This window comes from Castor canadensis, chromosome 14 (assembly GCF_047511655.1).
Source record: "Castor canadensis chromosome 14, mCasCan1.hap1v2, whole genome shotgun sequence".
NCBI lineage: Eukaryota > Metazoa > Chordata > Mammalia > Rodentia > Castoridae > Castor > Castor canadensis.
Window position 1 is genome coordinate 93910129 of NC_133399.1, and position 18558 is coordinate 93928686.

Genomic DNA, 18558 nt, shown 5'->3' on the forward strand with positions numbered 1-18558 from the left:
GTAGACAGTTGGATATAACAAACATTTAAAAGGTGAGATATCATTAAAATAAAATCATTATGTGTTCATATATGTTTATCACTAAATTAATCCAGCAATTGTATCTGAATCTGCTAAACTCCCATTTAATGTTTGTAATGGAGAGACCAAAGTTAGTGTAAGTGGGTTTTATATAACTGAAGTAACATTAAGGCTTGAAACTAAGAAAGTCATTCCAAAGACTTCAAGCTATATTTTATCACATTTAGCACCACAAAATTGCCTGTCAAAAGTCTAATTAACTATCTTACCTCTCTTCTCTATGCTGCTCACTTGCACAGCCTTTCAGTATAACATCTGGCAAGTTTAAAAAATTCCCTAGAAAACCACTTCTTCCTTTGACTCTATAGTATAGAGTTACAGTGAAGTGAATTTTTGTTAGCATGAAAACATTTAATGCTACACTGCTGAAACTTTAGGAAGATTTTTAAATTCATGTTGCAGTTACTGGTCACTTCACTTTATGTGAGAACACACAAACTTAAAGTGACATTTCAGTAAATGTGTGGTAGATATGTAATTTGTGATCTTGCAATTTTTTCAACATTTTTCTTCAAATTGCAATCTATAACTTTCACAGTTTATCTGCTCTTTTTTTTCTCTATTCATTTATTCATATGTGCATACATTGTTTGGGTCATTTCTCCCCCTTGTCCCCCACTCCCTCCCTCTCCCTGTTGCCCCTACCCCCCTCAGTTCCAGGCAGAACCTATTCTGCCCTTTTCTCTAATTTTGTTGAAGAGAAGACATAAGAAATAATAAGAAAGACATAGCATTTTTGCTAGTTGAGATTAAGATACTATACAGAGAGATACCTAGCATTGCTTCCATGCACAAGTATATTACAACCCAAATTGGTTAATCTCTACCTGACGTCTTCACTACTTCCCCATGAAAGTCCAAATTAGTCTTTCACTTTTGCTTCTTTTTCCTTTACAGCTGCTAAAGAGCTTTCTCATCATCTAAATATACTTTTTGATTACCAAATGAAATTCAAAGAGAAGGACATATTTGCTTACATGTTTGCTATTAACAGGACTGATACACATGGCACAAAGCAAATGTTGATGATGAAATATGACGTTCAGGAAATAAAGGCAAAATGAATTTTATACATATGTTTTTCTCAGGTGATATGAGTAAAGTGACACATTCACAGATATAATTCCAATAATTTCTCACACTTGGCTACTTCATTCTCAATAAATTGTACAACTATTTTCTTATTGATTCATTTGAAATTTAGCAAATAACAAGGATTTTGAAGTTTGGGAAAGTAACATAAAGTACACATTTAGGAACATTTAGTCATGAGAACAATGATGATTATAGAAAAGAAAGAAAGGTGGCTTTTTTTGTGTATGTGATTCTGGGGGTTGAACCTGGTACCTCATGCATGGTAGGTGATGATCACTGATTCACTTGCACAGCACCTAGAAGGGTGATTTAAAGAAGCTATTTGAATAGCTGTGCTTTAGGCACCAGAGCCAACTGAAACTTTTTGCTTCTTACCATCATCATTTGTGGAATTTTTATGTTAATATTCCTGTAATTGCTGTCCTTTTAGCTAGCATTTGTCTAGCAAACTGTTCTCTCATTTATTGTAAGCTATTACTTTTCAGAGGCAGCTCTCAGGTAACCCTTAGGTGGATTTATAAACATAATCTTTGTTTTATATGTATCCCTTGTGAGTTTTTTATATAATTGAGCTATTATCATTTTATTTTGGGCTTCCTATTTTTACAATTGTTTCCTTTGCCTTTATTTCCCTGTTCTTGATTCTTAGTTGATGTGTTACATACATTTCATTTAGTGTCTTTTTTCCTTTGTGCTTAGGTCGGAAATTGTGAAAGCTCTTTTTTTTAGTGATTTCTTTTAAATATTTACATGCACAACTAACATGGGATGGAAGTAACCATATCATTAGTGGCTCATTGTCCTCCTGAAGAGAGCTGAGACCTTTGTTTTAGCCCTGGTCTGTGACCTTCAGCTTTCTAACTATTTTTCATGAGTTACACCTCATTTACCTCACCAGTGCAAATAAGTCCTTTTATCCATTATTGTGTTTACTGACATAGCTAATTTTAAGTTGTCAACTCTCTACCAGTTTCTTCATTCATCATTGCTTTATGCAATTCACCCTTCTGAGTTCACTTGTATTTTCTTCTATTTCTTGAAGGGTGTATAATTCTTTCTACCTGTGCAAATTGTGTTATTCCTATGATATCCATCCACTCCCATGTATCTTTCCTGAAAGAAAAGGTTCCAAAAGGATCATTTACCTGTGTCTGGATTCTCAGGGGTACTTAGCCTTTTCTCACCGCAATGAAAGCAGGATTGCATGCTCTTTAGCCATCAATTTTCAAGAGCAGGTAAATCTGCACTCAGTATGTGGTTGTTCTCTGTAACCCATCTGTCCTTTGTCTTGGGTTACTTTCAGCATAGGCCTTTTATCATTTATCATTTTGCAACTTCAACATGTTTTTGTAGTGAATTTATTTTTAATACTTGTGCCTATGATTCATTATCATTCTGAGTACTAGTGTTCTATATTAATATACTAAATAAATTTTAATTTAAACTTTATTTTCTAGAAGTTCCATTTTAATTTTCATCATTGTAAATTTTTATTCTGTAAATCAAACATTTTTACATACATTATTTCTTCTGATTTTCAAAAGGATATTTTTAAACTTTTTCTGTCTCTTTTTTCTTTTTTTGGTGCTTCTGGATTTGAACTCAGGGCCTCGTGCTCTCTACCTCTTGAGCCACTCTACCAGTCCCATGTTTCTCTTTGATGGTTCTAGTATTTGAACTCAGGGGTTTGTGCTTTCTAGGCAGGTGCTGTACCACTTGAGCCAAACTTTCAGTTCTTTATGCTTTATCATTTTTTTGGATAGTGTCTTATATTTTTGCCTCAGACTGCAGTCTTCCTGCCTACTGCCTCTCACCTTGCTGGGATTACAGTTATAAACCACCATGACTGGCTTCTTGGTTGAAATGGTTTCTCTCTGACTCTTTGCCCTGATTGGACTGAAACCTATGTCGTTCTGATCTCTGCTTCCATTGTAGCTGGGATTACTGGTATGTACACCACATCCAGCTTGATTCCTTGATATGCTTATTGTTGAGTTAACTGAGTTTATGAATCCTTTCATAATGGTTTTCTCATCATGTGATTTGTAAATTCTGTGCCATCATCTTCAGTTATATTTACTTTCTTTTGCATTATTTTTGAGAGAGTTTTACTCTCTCGGCATATTTTTCTGATACAGCCCTAAGATTTCTAATCAATATCCACTAAATTTTTGTTAGTTTTATAGCCTAAATTTTCATAGCATGCAAATTCAATCTTAACAGTGATATGGAAAGTATCATGACTTTTTTTTAATCAAAGTATATGAATGCATTTACCACTCTATTCATTTTGGCAAGTTTCTGGTCTTTCCTATTAACTTAATGGAGAGGCTTTTCAGGACTCCAGCTGAAGTACAGTCCCCAATCCAGCACTGGATTTTGCATCACACAACGAAGAATATTTCAGTCTATTACATAATTGAATATAGAAGAGTTTCTCAGTAAAAATGCGAAATATGCCAGTTATATAGAAGAAAAAAAGGAATAAAATAGTTTTAAAAGTATAATCATCACATACGAGCAATTTACTTGGTTCAAGAGATAAATGTGAATGTTTAAAATAATTATTTTTGGAAAAAAAGTGCTTTAAGTGGTGATTGTTTAATATCATTTTACACAAGTCAAAATATGACTTATATATCCAAATACTATACAATACATCCTTTGCTATAATTATTGTGGCTTCATTTTCCTATTACCTCTAATAATATACATTTAAGTTTGCTAATAGGGGTGATAGATAGACTAATACTACTTGATCTTCCAGTGTTTGAAAAATGATTTTAGAAGTGTACATTTGTCACCTGTGTTTACCCTGTACCGCTTTTTATTTATTTATTTTTTTGATGGTACCGGAGCTTGAACTTAGGGTCTCATGCTTACTAAGCAGGCATTTTATTACTTCAGCCATGCCGCCAGCCCACTTTCTATACAAGAATGAATATAGCATTTTTAAGCCTGTTTAAATCACCATAAGAAAGTGACCAAGGTAGAAAGGAGAAAAATAGAGGGGATGAACCAATTTGGATTATAATACATATATACATGGAACTGTCACAAAGAAACTCCCTGTATAACTATCTTAAATAAATGAAAATGCCTTTTTGCAAAATCAGGGAATAGGAAGATAACAAATTCCATCTGGGAGCTGGTACCAGTGGAAGAGGGGAGACTATAAGGAAAGGGTGAAGGAGGCTGAATGTAGTAGAAATGTTATGTACACATGTATGAAAATAGAAAAATGAGAACTGTTGAAACAATTCCAGAAATGGGGGGAGGAGGGATAAGGGAGAATGATTACGGGATAATTTCAATATGATAATATTGTAAGAACTTTTGTTAATGTCACAATGTAATCAGAGTACAATAATAATATGATAAAAAAGAAGTGTACATTTATATTAATAATAAGATTAAATCTTCCAGGATTAAATATAAAAACTTATATATAAAGCTTTTCAGTTGACTAGGAACCATCTCAACTTGTTTATCCTTTATTAAACTTTTAAAAATTAGGTATTTTTAAATGTATATTTTTAATCTTTCATCTTAGCATATAAAGAAATCATTTTTGATATGCAATGGTCATGTTATTGGAATTCTAATGGCCGCTTCCCACACTCAAGAAATAAATCTATCAGTATTTTTAACATTTATGTTCTTTAACTGCTTTTCAGTCCTCACATCTTCTCCAGTTTGCATTAACTTTGTTTCTGTCATGAATATTTGCAGCTTCTCTTTCAACCATTCAATTCTCTCCATGCTTTTTCCCTTTCAACACTTAGGAGTACGCTTAGAAGAAGTATACTTCTTTCACAGATACTTTCAAAGCAAAATAATTTTTTTCTCTGTTCAAATTGTTGTGCTGGGTGGGGGTACATGGTGTTATTTACTAAAGTTCTTATAATATATCATACTTGAATTTACCCCCTCCTCCATTCTTCTTCCCCCCCGCCTTTTCCCCTCATTCCTGGACTAATTTCAATTTACCATTTACATACATGTGTACACAGTATTTGCACTATATTCACCCTCTTATACCCTTTTCCCACCTCCTCCCACTGGTATCAACCCCCCCGGCAGGACCTGTTATGCCCTCCTGATTTCCAATTTTGTGTAAGAAAAAAATTTTTAAATGACATTTTTGGTTGTTTAAGATAGCTACAACAGGGAGTTTCCTTAGGGCACTTCCATGTACATACATACATACATATATATATATATATATATATATATATATATATATATATATAATAGCCTGATTTGAAGCAGGTATATTAACTTGATAGTTACATGGCCTAACACATTGCAATCATTAGACTTTCACCAATGCTAATATTCATAATTATGCACTTCCTTGTCACCTTCTGCCACTAAGGGGGAAAGCTGTAGATTGGCACATCAGGGAGCTCTTAGAGATTCTCTTTAACACACACCTTCTTCTCAAAAGTTCAACTTTGCTACTCTACTTTTATAAAGTCCAATCATACTTTTCTTACCACAAAAGAAAAAGAGGATTTTCTAAAGCACTAATTTTGGGTTTTTCAGTTTTACATAGGGTGATAATCTTGTCTTATAAGCCACATAACTAACTTCTTGGCAGACAGTTATTTCAAGCTTTTATGGGGAGTACAGTCTAGAACTGGCCTGTTGCTAAAATGACAATGTGTATATCATGTGAGTCTAACATTAATATTTGACAACTGACAATTATAAGCTGCAGAGTGAATGCAGAGGTATACACACTATTTGGACAAAACTTCTGCTAATTGAAAACACACTTAAGAATTCTAGTAATAACAACAGTAGAAATGTTCCTACTGTACATCTCTATGGAAAGGAAGTTCTGTAGAAATGAATGATAACAAAGTCTGTGCTAGGACTCCTTGGACATGAAGATGCTGTGATAAAAGGTCAACATGGAGCAGGGGAGTCCAGGGTTGAGTTATGAACGAGGAAGACTTATACGAAATGTTGTGCTGCCCCAGTGAGTACAAAGAAATATTGTCCCTGAGTTGAAAAGTGCCTAAGAAAAAGGCAGACTTACAATAAAGCATATATAGAATGTTTTCTAAAATAATGGGCAGATAGAATAATTAAATAGTAAATGATATGCCCAAATCTTTTTTTGCTTTGTGTGACTTGTAAAAGATCAGATTAAATAGATAATCTGGAGGCTCTGTTGAATGCTTTTCTGCATTGGAGAGTTATCAGAAGACAGTATTAGGTTCCAAATAATTGTGTTTAGAGCCAATCTATTAGACAGAAAGCGACACAAAATCCATAAAAATAGTCTCAGAATAAAAACTGGACAAATGTTAAGATAAAATTCAGTCATGCTGCCTTATCTGTTTGTCTTACTATTTATAACTTTAACGTATTAAAATACATATTTATTGTATATCATGTTGAGCAAAACTATCATAAGACATTGTTATAGCTATGTTCAATCTCTTTGGAAGCCCAGGAAACAGAATATTTCAGGGGTAAATCATTTACACTACCCAATGACATGGGTTTTAAGTACTAGTTCCATGATTTGAAAGTTACATATCCTAGAAGAAATATCATATTTGAGCTATGGTTTCCTTACATCTAATCTGAGATGATTCTACGTATTTTGTAGAATGGTTTTAGAAATATTTTGCATATAAACAACAACGAACTCTACTGGCATGTTGCAAAAACTGAATAAGTTGCAATTTATGGCCTGCTTTTTTATTTGAATGAGTTGGAATTTTTTTGCATGCAATTTATTGCATCCAAATCTTTAGGATAAAGGTGTTTCAGGATTTTGAAATTTTCAAATAATCCAGAGCCCATAATGATTTGTATGTTAAATAATACAAGCTAAACTATGCATATGTTGTATATAAAACTTTACAAAACTCTAATGAATAACCTTGTAATTATAGTAATCCTTTTAAAACAAAATACTTATTTGAGCTGAAAACCACAAACTGTGTTGCATTAACTCACAGCATTATTTCTCTATGATATTATATATTTATATATAAAATTATCTTCCATGCCTTGCCTCTCCCATAGAACAAAATCCAAACAAAGCAAAAACTTTGAGCTCTCAATTGTCAGAACATTTGAGATTTGTGATTATACTTCAATAATCCAAAAATCACTGAATTTCTAAGTTCTAAATACTTTTGGAGCATTTCTGTCCCAGAGTAGAAGGTTTACAGAGCCTTCTACAAGGCATTCTGAGTATGGTACTTATGATGGTTTTGGCATCTCTGCTCTCAGAATCTTAAGGATATGTAAGAGAAGTCAGTGATTCCAAGAAAATTGCTGTTCATTTCATTGTTCCTGAACTTGACATGCCATGAATATAATATTCTTTTTATACTTTTATGCTATTCATTCTGTCCTCTTATATTGGAGGTTTTTTTTTTATTTGATGGATCTGTTATTGCATTTAAACCACCTAAGTTTTCATTCATTCTCATTTTCTTTTATTCATCATTGTTTGACCTCCTGTGTTATGTATATATCTGTGGATTCATATATCTGTGTGTATGTGCAAAATTTTCAATTGACTACATATTCTAATTAGCTAATTATATCTGTCTCTTTCATAAAGATTGTTGAGTCTATTGAGGACATGGCCCATTATATGTAGGATATTTTGTGTCAAAACCTTATGCTAAAATGGACTAACACACTTTCAAGGCAGAGCATGACTTTAAGAATCATCTGGTACAAATTTCTTTTTATACAGCTGATTGTCTTTTTGTACTACACTGGTCTTACAAAAATCTGAGTCAAGATAGTTCAGTTTCTGTTATAGTTTTCTAGTATCTGAACAACAATTTCTCTGAAATGTCCTGAGCTAAGGTGACCTGCTCATCTTCAATTCCATCATTAATTATATATGGCATGATGTTCTAAAACATGGTTACCATGTGGACAAACACTTAAAATCAGTGAATGAATTTGTCCAAGTTCTGAGTTCCAGCCTAGTCTGCTAAGGTTTATTTCAGTTCTCAATAATTAATACCTATTTTCGCATTATAGTAATGCCACTGTTGACCTAAGTAAGTGTCACAATGACAATTTTGCTTCCCTGAAAATTCAGTGCCTAACTATAAATTATTGCCTTGCTTTAAGGAGCTAGCTCCATGGTACAGGACATGTTTACTATGCATGAGACAACAACAACAAAATCCATATTTGTTTTTCAGACTAGGTATCTGTGTTATGTATTCTTTTATTGTGTTCTCTTTACATTGGGCCTCCTCCTTATGAACTGAATTAAATATATCAACCATTACTCACATATTTTTTCTGCTTCCGCCTACCCTTGCTGACTCAGGCTATTAGTAGGTGAACCAATCCTGATCCTTCCTATTTTATCTGGCAGTAAGTGAAGAATTCCTAAGTAAAAAAATAATATTCTAGCAAAAGAGTGAGGAAAATTCTATATCACAAACTAAATGAAATTCAAAAGTTAAAGGCATCTGCACACTCATGTTTATTGCAGCACAATAGCCAAGCTATGGAAACAACCAAGATGCCCCACTATTGATGAATGGATCAAGAAAATGTGGTACTTGTACACAATGGAATTTTACTCAGCCATGAAGAAGAATGAAATCTTATCATTTGCAGGTAAATGGATGGAACTGGAGAACATCATTCTGAGCGAGGTTAGCCTGGCTCAGAAGACCAAAAATCGTATGTTCTCCCTCATATGAGGACTTTAGATCTAGGGAAAATGCAGCAATGTGGTTGGACTTGGGTTTCATGACAAGGGGACAGCACATACAGGAGGTATGGGAATAGGTAGGAAACCCAAAACATGAAAGTGTTTGATGTCCCCACTCCAGAGGAACTAATACAGAAACCTTAAAGCAACAGAGAAGGGGATCAGGAAGCAGTGTAAAGATCAGTTAGAGATGAATCAATTTGGGTTGTAACACATTTGTACATGAAAGCAGTGCTAGGAATCTTTCTGTATAGCTATCCTTAACTCAACTAGCCAAAACGCTTTGTCTTCCTTCTTATGCTTATGTCTTCTCTTCCACAAAATTAGGGATAAGGGCAGAACAGGTTCTGCCTGGAAGCAAGGAGTAAGGGGAGACAATAGGGGGGGCAGGGGAGAGAAATGACCCAAACAATGCTCGCACATGTGAATAAATGAATAAAAAAAAACCCCAATTATTTGAAACACAGACTATATTTTCTGAAATAAAATAAAACACCTAGTTATTTGTTAGGCCTTAGAATCGTATCAATCAGAAAGATCATTAAAGCTTGGGGTAAAGAAAAAGAACACAGCCATGTGACCTCAATTACACTAGGTGTAATCTGTCTAGAGGTAGATTTACTGGATACTACAGAGAAAGCTAGATAAACTGATGCTGAGTAGAATAGAAGGCATTCAGTTGAAAAAGAATAGAAGTAGGCAGTAACAGAGGGAGGTGATGAACTATGCCAGGGGCCTTTAATCTTAAGGATAAGATTGATTCTAATCCATGGTCTTCAGAAAAAAAAAATTTGGTTGTGTTATTGTTATGATTTGAAGAATAAAATCTTAAGCATCTGTATTTCCAGTGCTATTTTGTCATTTTTAAACTGACAACAATGTAAGTTCTACTAAAAATACGGATGACTGAAAAATCATATACCCAGAAATTGGTCTTTTCTGTATTATAGATTACTTTTGAGGTTCACTTTCTTCTATTGTATTATCTGCCACTTGACAAATTCTTCTGTTCTTTTATTTGATCCATTATATAGACTTCTTTGAAAATTTTCTCCTTAAATTTTTTTACATGTGTTGAATTTATTCTCATAATTCCCTTCTTGTTGTACAATAATTTAGAAGTTCTGATTTCCCTTAGAGAAATGATGTAAGAAGTGTCACAGGACTTTTAAAAATTAATGTGTATTCTACAAGGTAAAGAATACTAGAAAAATACTTAAAATGTTAACAAACTGTATTCAGTGTGCAATTAAATTAGATAAATGATGACAATTTTATATGTACTTTAAATTTTATTTTAAAATGAAGATAGTGATCTTTCAGAATGTCCTAGGTTAAAATGCAAATTCAAGCTACAGTAATACAGTGAGATATCATCTCCCCCCAATAAGAATAGCTATTATCAAACAACCAGAAATAACAGATTTTGTAAAGGTTATGAGGAAAGGAATGCCTACAGACTGTTAGTTGGAATACAAATTACTTACAACTATTATAAAGAACAATATAGAGGTTACTCAAGAAAGTAAAACTAGTTCTACCATGTGATCCAGTGAACTTATATCTAGGTATATATCTGAAGGAAATGAAATAGGAATATCAAAGAGACATGTGCATGCCCTTCTTTATTGTTATATTATTGTTATTTAAGCCATGAGAGCAAAATGAGGATTTTCTAGCAATCTGCATTCACTTAGCAAACAAAGTATATCCAACATTTTATAGGGAATGAAATACTTAATATACTTATCTTATATTTTGAAGCTACTTAAAAACAAGGCAACACTACAACTAATGTAACCACTGCTTAACAAAAATCTTTCATGATGCCAGGCGCTGGTAGCTCACGTCTGTAATTCTAGCTACTCAGGAGGCAGAGATCAGGAGGATCACAGTTCAAAGCCAGCCTGGGCAAAGAGTTCTTAAGACCCTATCTCAAAAAACCCTATTGCAAAAAATTGGCTGGTGGAGTGGCTCAAGGTGAAGGCCCTGAGATCAAACTCCAGTACAAAAAAAAAAAAAAAACAAAAAAAAACCCTTCATTATGAAGGAAATTGAAATATCTGTGTTCCAAAAAGATGAATTTATTTCTTAAACATTAATCATGTTACAATTTTTGACTATTAGTTATTATATCATTATATTTTATGTATCTCAAGTAAAAAGGATATCAAGTAAGAAATTTAAAGATTTATTTTGTCTTTTAATAAAACATGTTTATATATACATTCATAGTATCTATCTCTATTGAATTCATTGATAATCATAACATATGTTTTAGATTTGACACATGCATAAAGCTAAACATTAAGTTGTGTATTAGATATTAGCTTAAATTTTCCCTAAGTTTGTTAACTGAAAAAGTTCGGCTCAGATTCAACATGTCATGGCAAATGGATAGCCCAGCGTTCTTCCAAATATTGTTTTTCCTATTCAAAATGCAGATTCTTTTGGTTACCCTGGTTTAAATGTTTTTCATACCACAGAATTTTTGTTTGCCTTTTTTCATCATTTCTTTCTCTCAACTTTGGACAAGATTCTTTTCTAAGATCCAGATTACTTTCTTCCTTATTTGTACCCACTCCGTTTATGACTTCCTCCCAGAAATGATGACCAAAAGCAGCATTATTCACAATGGCTAAAAAGTTTAAGCAATCCAAAATGCTCATCTATTAGTGAGTAGATAAATAAGATGTAGTATATACATGCAGTAAAATATCATCCAATGATATGAAGTGACATAGTAGGAACTAATGCTGCAACACGGTTAAATCTTAAATACACTGCTTCACATAATAGAAGCCAGTTGTAAAAAAATTCAATTTCCATGAAATTTCCAGAGTATGCAATTGATAGAGAAAGAAATTAGATTAACGTTTTTTTAGTACTAATGGGACAGTGATAACTATTGGTATTGAATGTGTTGAAAACCACTGATTGTAAGCACTCAATGAAGTATACAGTCTATGAATTACATGTCAATGAAGTGTTTATAAAAAAGCAACATATCACATAGTCTTTGCTTTGCCAGCTATCAAAACAGGCTTCTTAAAGAAATTTTGGTTTATATGCTATACGAAAACAACCTAAGAATTGAAATGTAACATCTCAGTTGTTACCAGGATGCATTCGGTCCACCCCCAAGACCAGCTCTAGACTTTTCTTGGCTATTCGAAGACGCATCAATACTCATTGATATCTTTTTGGGGTTTTATCCTTTTGATCTATCCATTGGCATCTGTCTAAGGAAAGCAGAAATATAGATTGTAATTTTCCACTGCTATTAAGTATTACGTACCTCAACTTTTCTCCACATTTTTTGCTCTGATGGAAGTAGTAATTGTAGAGAGTTTTAATCTGACATGGCTATTTTGATTGTTCATTTTCTGATCACCACAGTATGTGCACTTTAACTCCTGACAAGGGTGGATGAGACTAAACTGTGGCTGTTACCTTGCATCTGAGTTATGTGAGTAGATGTAGAAGCGTATTTTAGTAGAGGGAAATTGTGAAGAAAGTTCACAGCTTTATGTTATGAAATTACTGGGCAAAATTATATTTGATAAGACTAGATTCCTCTATTTTACAGAAACTTATTTTAATATAGCCTGTATAATCACCTCTCTCTCTCTCTCTTCCTCTTTCCCTCCCCTCTCTCTCTAGCTTTAGATCCAGCTAAAGATCCATGCTTAAAGATGAAATGTAGTCGCCATAAAGTGTGCATTACTCAAGATTCCCAGACTGCAGTCTGCATTAGTCACCGAAGGCTTACACACAGGTAAACGTTGTCAAATTAAATCCCATTAATGGGGCAGTACTCCTTGCCAGGAATCATGGCTGTGTATAAATATTTGTCAGTGTCTGCTAATCTTTTATACAGAGCTTTATTGAAACAATTTCAGAAGCTTGGTTAATATAATTATGTTTCATCTGAGTGAAACATTTTTATCAATCACAATTACTATGGATTATAGAATTTCAGGCATATATTGTTAAATAAGACAGATTTTGTAAAGATTGAATTAAAATGTTATAATGAGATATTTGTACTTTTTTCAAGTTTGAAGAAGAATTATAATTTTGGCATCCTCCAAATTTTATTTTTGTTTATGACCACTCAACTAAGTAGAAGTAAACTTAAAGGAGAAAATGAATTAGATGTTCCTAACAAAGAGATTAATGTCTGTAACATACAAGTTTGAGAACAGATCATTTTAGTTTACCTTCCTTAGGAAGCACTTGTGCCAATAGAGTCCTTGCATCTGCTTTCTGGAAGCTGACCCAAAATTCTTGGATGGAAAAGAAGGATTTTAAACATCTTTTGCTACAATTATCATCATTTCTGTATAGTAGGCTCTGCTTTGAGAAGAATCAGTAGTTTAGAAATATCCTGTGTAGTTTGGTGCTGGGTCTTCAGGACTGGCACATGTCATCATCAAAAGTGAATGCTGATGGGGCACTCATTTCCTGTATTGCTTTTAAAAAAATTATTTTTGGTAAATCTTTTGTTGTGATAGTGAACCTAATTCATATGTTACCTTTAAATCAAATTAATAAGGAAATTTTGCTAATTTGATTATTCTCATAGGATAATTGGACTTTTGCCATTTGTGAATTTGCATATAAATTATGTTGTCATAACACACCAAAAGATGGAAAAATAGCATTAGAGGAAAAAAACCATAAGGGCACTTGTAGGAAATAGCAAACATTGAAGTTTCATTGCTGCTCATTATTAATATAGACCACATATAACACCTCCATGTATGTGCTCTGTTTTATTCTGTCTCACTCCAAAGACTTATCCACAGACAAACAGAAACTTCCTCTTCAAGGTAAAGACTTCAGGAGACAGATAGCCAAAATATTCCTTAATATATATTGCTAAAACATCCCAAATACAGAACCCACAGAGACAGTTTTGCCTTTGGTATAGAGTGCAGTAGTGCCGTGCAGGAGAAAACAAGGTTGTAAGTATGTAGATTTCAATATTTTTTGCAAATACCATTTAGTTCTGCTCTATGACTGAGAGAAACTGAATAAAATTTCTTACTCAATACAAACTACACTCAATAAATAAATAACTGGTTTGCAAAGAATTGGTGTCTAGATTAATATTTGATATGCTTTATTTGCTTTGAGGATATCAGTACATAATGGATGTTTATACTTTATTTAAAGAAGAGCTTTGTCAGGCAGTTTGATCAAATGGTAGCTAACAAATAATCTAGGTCTTATAATTGCAAGTGTGGGTGTATGTTGGGGTGGGGAAGTGAAATCAGAAAAAGATGGCTAAATTAAGCCCTTTTGCCATTTGCATAGTTTATATAAGCAATTGCCATTATTTTCATTTGGAGTTCTATTTTCTTCCATTGATTCCATAAAAGAGAAAAAGAATGGAAGCCACTGAGTTTTACTTCAAAGATAGAGAGGATTCTGCTTTCCAAAAAAGGCTGCCCAAGTTCCTGCCTCCAAAACAAGACGTTATATCCTTTTGTCCATTATCTTAGAACTTTAAATTTCTTAATATTCACATTTGTGTTGTTCACATTCATAATGATGTGTCTAAAATTATTCTCCTTGAATTGATGATATATTTCATAAAGGTAGGGTCTATGTCAGTTCAATACTACAGACTCAAATCTTACATATTGACTAGTCCATGCTTTCTTTGAGGAATGTAATAAAATATCTGTTATTTGTAGAATATATAACATTGAAAAATTTGAGAAGTAGTTTCATGAATTGAGATGTTCAACCTAGATTATCTAGGCACATTGTTTTATGTGTGTCTTTGCATATGTGTTAAAAGTGAGAAAGGGCATAGAAACTGATTAACATTTATTTTAAAATAAATTTACCAAAGAATGAATGAGTGCATTACTTATAGAAATAAGAAAGGGAGGGTATAAATATATGAAGTGGGGGGTCCATAAAAATTGATTTTTAAAAGCTGGTAGGTCCTTGCCTTGTGTCTGTAATTGAAATGATCAGTAAATTTCTCCTTTCTTAGTGCTTTAAAAGTTAATTCTTTACCAAAGTCAGAGAAACAGCATGAGTAGGTGATTCATTGAATGTTCTATACAAGTTTGGCCACAACTGCCAACACAGAAGATGGTGTAAGCTGTCCATACTTGTCGTGGTCAAAGAAATAGATGTGGGCATTATGTTCTAATGAGTTTTTCTGAAAAGAAATGTCCTCAAACTAGCTACTATTTAATGAACTTGTGTAAGTTTGTTACTATGATCATTAATAGTTAAACCAAATAATTTTATGAATAATGAGGAAGACTTTAAGTTACCATGTTTTTCCAAAATGGCAAGAAGTCAATTATTTTGATGGTTTAGTATAAAATCCATGACAGGTTTCCCAGGCTTTGAATATGATCCACTCTTTATCTTGTTACCTTGGGGGAAAAGGTCTGTAGAGACTTATAGCCAAGAATTTTCTGCTGGTTTTGTGTATTGTAAGATACCAGTGTTTTATGCCTTCTTGCTGCCTGTGCAGCTGCAGAAAATTAACATTATGTCTAGATGGGTGTTTTCTGGCATCAATCCATGACACTGATCTCAAAAGCAAAAACTTTGGCGTGATAAGAAAAAGATGAAGAATTTGTTGTAGGGCAAAACTAGTCAATGTTAATTTCTGCTTCATTTGCAAGTAAAGGCTTTGGGTCTCCTAAGAAAATGATAAAACTAATTTAAAATGCTCCCAAAAAAAACAGATATCAAAAGAAGGCAAGTCCTAGACATTTATTTTAATTATGCACTCTTGGGATTTATTGTTGTTAATGACTGTATTTAAAAGATGGTCCAAATTCCTTTATATGGTTATTAATTGCATGGCTACAGTATTTGAACTTCCATTGTTCTAAAGTGGAAATATTTAAGATGAGGAATTTAATCACAAGTCACAAATTATAGTAAATTTCCAGAATGTTGGTTGAGTGGAACTTATCATAGTTAATTTAAAATAATTTGCCTTTAATTTATGTAAGATTTAGGCTCTAAGGAATATTAGAAAAATATTAGAAAATATTCGGATAGAGAATGAAATCCAGTATTTATTTCCCTCATAATATGTGTAAAGCTTTCTACTGAGTGTCCTCTGGTGATTTACCCTTTACAGCAGCCCCAATACTTTTATCATAAGCGTTGTTACACCCACCTTGCAGAAGCATAAAACAGAACTCAGAGATTCTGGCTGTTCTGCCCAGCATGGCATACAGATGATAGGTAGATTATAGGTAGATAAAAAAATTCATGCATACATGCATACATACATAATACATACATAATAAGATTTGACATTGTTTTATATAATTAAATAATTACCTTGTTTGTATACACATTTCATATTTATAGTTAAAAGTGAATTTTACTGTGTATATGAACAGATGCTTCTATAACTGTACAAGTATTTAGTTATCCATAAATTTCTTTTAGTTAAGATATACAGGGTTTACAACATTTTTTAAGATGAATTGTCTTTAAAAATTGTCCCAGACCAACCGGGCACCAGTGGTGTAATCCTAGTTACTAGACAGGCAGAGATCAGAAGAATCATGTTTCAAAACCAGCCCAGGCAAATAGTTCATGAGATCCTATCTCAAAAGTATCCAGTACACACATAAAAAAGGGTCTAATGGAGTGACTCAGGTGCTAGAGTGCCTGCTTAGCAAGTGTGAGGTCCTGAGTTCAAACCCCAGCACTGCCAAATAAATAAATACAGTTGTTGCAGATAGTGACCAGAGTTATATTCTGACCCAGAACTTACCCTGGTGTGCTAGAGTTCTTGACTCACTGGTGGGGAGTAGTCGGTGCCCATGTTAGTGCCCAGATCAGAAACATTCCCATCTGGATCCCCAAAAGTTTGGGTTGGCAAGTCTCTTTCCTTATGCCCTTTAAGGAGTTAGTATCTGCCATGGTGCCTTGCAAATCTTTAAAAGAAAGATTTAAAAATCTGTCATAGTATTTTAGACTGTGATTTAGTGTAACACTGTTTGACCCATCTTCCTAAAACACAGATTACAGCAAACTTTACACACCATACTTCCTTTATGTCTAGAACTTGTGTCTAGATATATATGCACACTATGTATGCGATGTATGCATAATTCAAGCTCACAAAAATCATGGAAGATAAGATGGCTACAGTATACCTATTTTACTAATAAAAAAGCTGTCAAGTCATAGCCTTGGACATTGAATTTAATCATTTTGTCTCTACAATTTGTTACCTTCCTATATCATCTTTTGAAATATATTATTTAACACTTTTAAAGCATTATAGAAATGTTAATTCATCTTATCTAATAAGTATACTATACTAGTTTTTAAAAACCTCTGAATATCTATTTCCTAACTTGCAGTTACTCATCACATTTTCTTGTTGTTGAGCATAAAATTCTTTTTCTTGTTTTTTTTTTTTTTTCTGAAATTGCCCTCAGGAGAGTATAAATCAAGCTAGCTTGGAATTGCTTATAAGAAGAAAATCAAATTAATTAAACCATAATCTTCATCAACTAAGATAATTTGATCAAATTTTACTTTGGTCAGTATGCTTTAAAAGAAATTAAACACCCACATGATCGTCAAACATAAAAATTCATGAATTGGCTCAGTTTTTAAAGTACATAGCCCATCTTCTCATTCTGATGATATATTTCTCACTTCAGGAGCCTAATGATTAAGAGCTACAAACCTTCCCAAGTCCTTTCTAGCTTGGCCTTAGCAGCATCACAGTTTCCTCCGCAGCTTTGCAATCCGGTACGTCACAATCTTGAAAAGCCATTGAGTAGAGGGATTTTTCAGAATACAAGACACCAGAGTCAGTGCTCTGTCTCACATTCTAAACCCCACTCTCCGTAGCTATGTGAACTTGAACAGGTCACTTGAGCTTTCTCTGGTTTCCTCCTCTATAATTCATATGAGATAAAAATGGGACCTTCTAATAACATCTTAAGAATCAGTCTGTTGAGACACAAAACATCACCTGATCCCTGGTAGAGATTATGTTAGGGTTAGCTATTACTACTTTTCCCAAACACATTATATATTTTGTAATCATAGACTTTGGTAAAATCTGTACTTTTTATTTCTAGTGACATAATCTGCTAGTTTATTACCTGTTATTCTGGCCAATACTCATTTCTGAGAAGGCTTTTTAGCATAACAGTTAATGGTCTGTAGTTTGAAGCTAGATAGGCTGGCTGTGAAGTCTATATATATCCATTTCTTGATAGTAGAATGATTTTTAGCAAATTAAATCCTCCGAGTCTAGACTTTTCTTTTGCTTATAAAATAGGGATGATAATTGTATTATCTCTGTTTTGGCAAGATTTAAAGACATCATTTGTGTAAAGCATTTTTCACAATGTAAACACTCAATAAATATTATTGAAATCTATTCAACTTTCTCTCACACATCTCCAAGCTCAAAGTAGAAGTAAATATTCCTACAGCACAGTGAAACATCCTGTCTAGTTAATCTAGTGTTATTTATAAAATATATTTAATAGGTAAAGTTTGGATTTTGAGTAACAGTTGACACTGTATTTGAAAAAAAATTGGTTTACTCCTGTCATGATTATTGAAGAGGGCAATTAAGATTACTTTATGTAAAAGAAGGGATATGATTTTGCTACTTGAGAATGGAAAGG

General features: G+C 33.2%; 1 protein-coding gene across 7 annotated transcripts in view; it reads left to right on the forward strand.

The window, feature by feature from the left end:
- Nucleotides 1–18558, forward strand: part of Spock3 (SPARC (osteonectin), cwcv and kazal like domains proteoglycan 3) — a 419208-nt gene that overhangs the window by 192548 nt on the left and 208102 nt on the right. For 6 of the 7 annotated variants that reach the window (XM_074055028.1, XM_074055027.1, XM_074055026.1 and 3 more), the window contains one exon: nt 12560–12674. In XM_074055028.1, coding sequence (XP_073911129.1) covers nt 12560–12674 — 115 coding nt within the window. Of the gene's footprint in view, nt 1–8780; nt 8800–12559; nt 12675–18558 lie in introns of those variants that run through there. The other variant, XM_074055030.1, reaches the window with a different exon arrangement.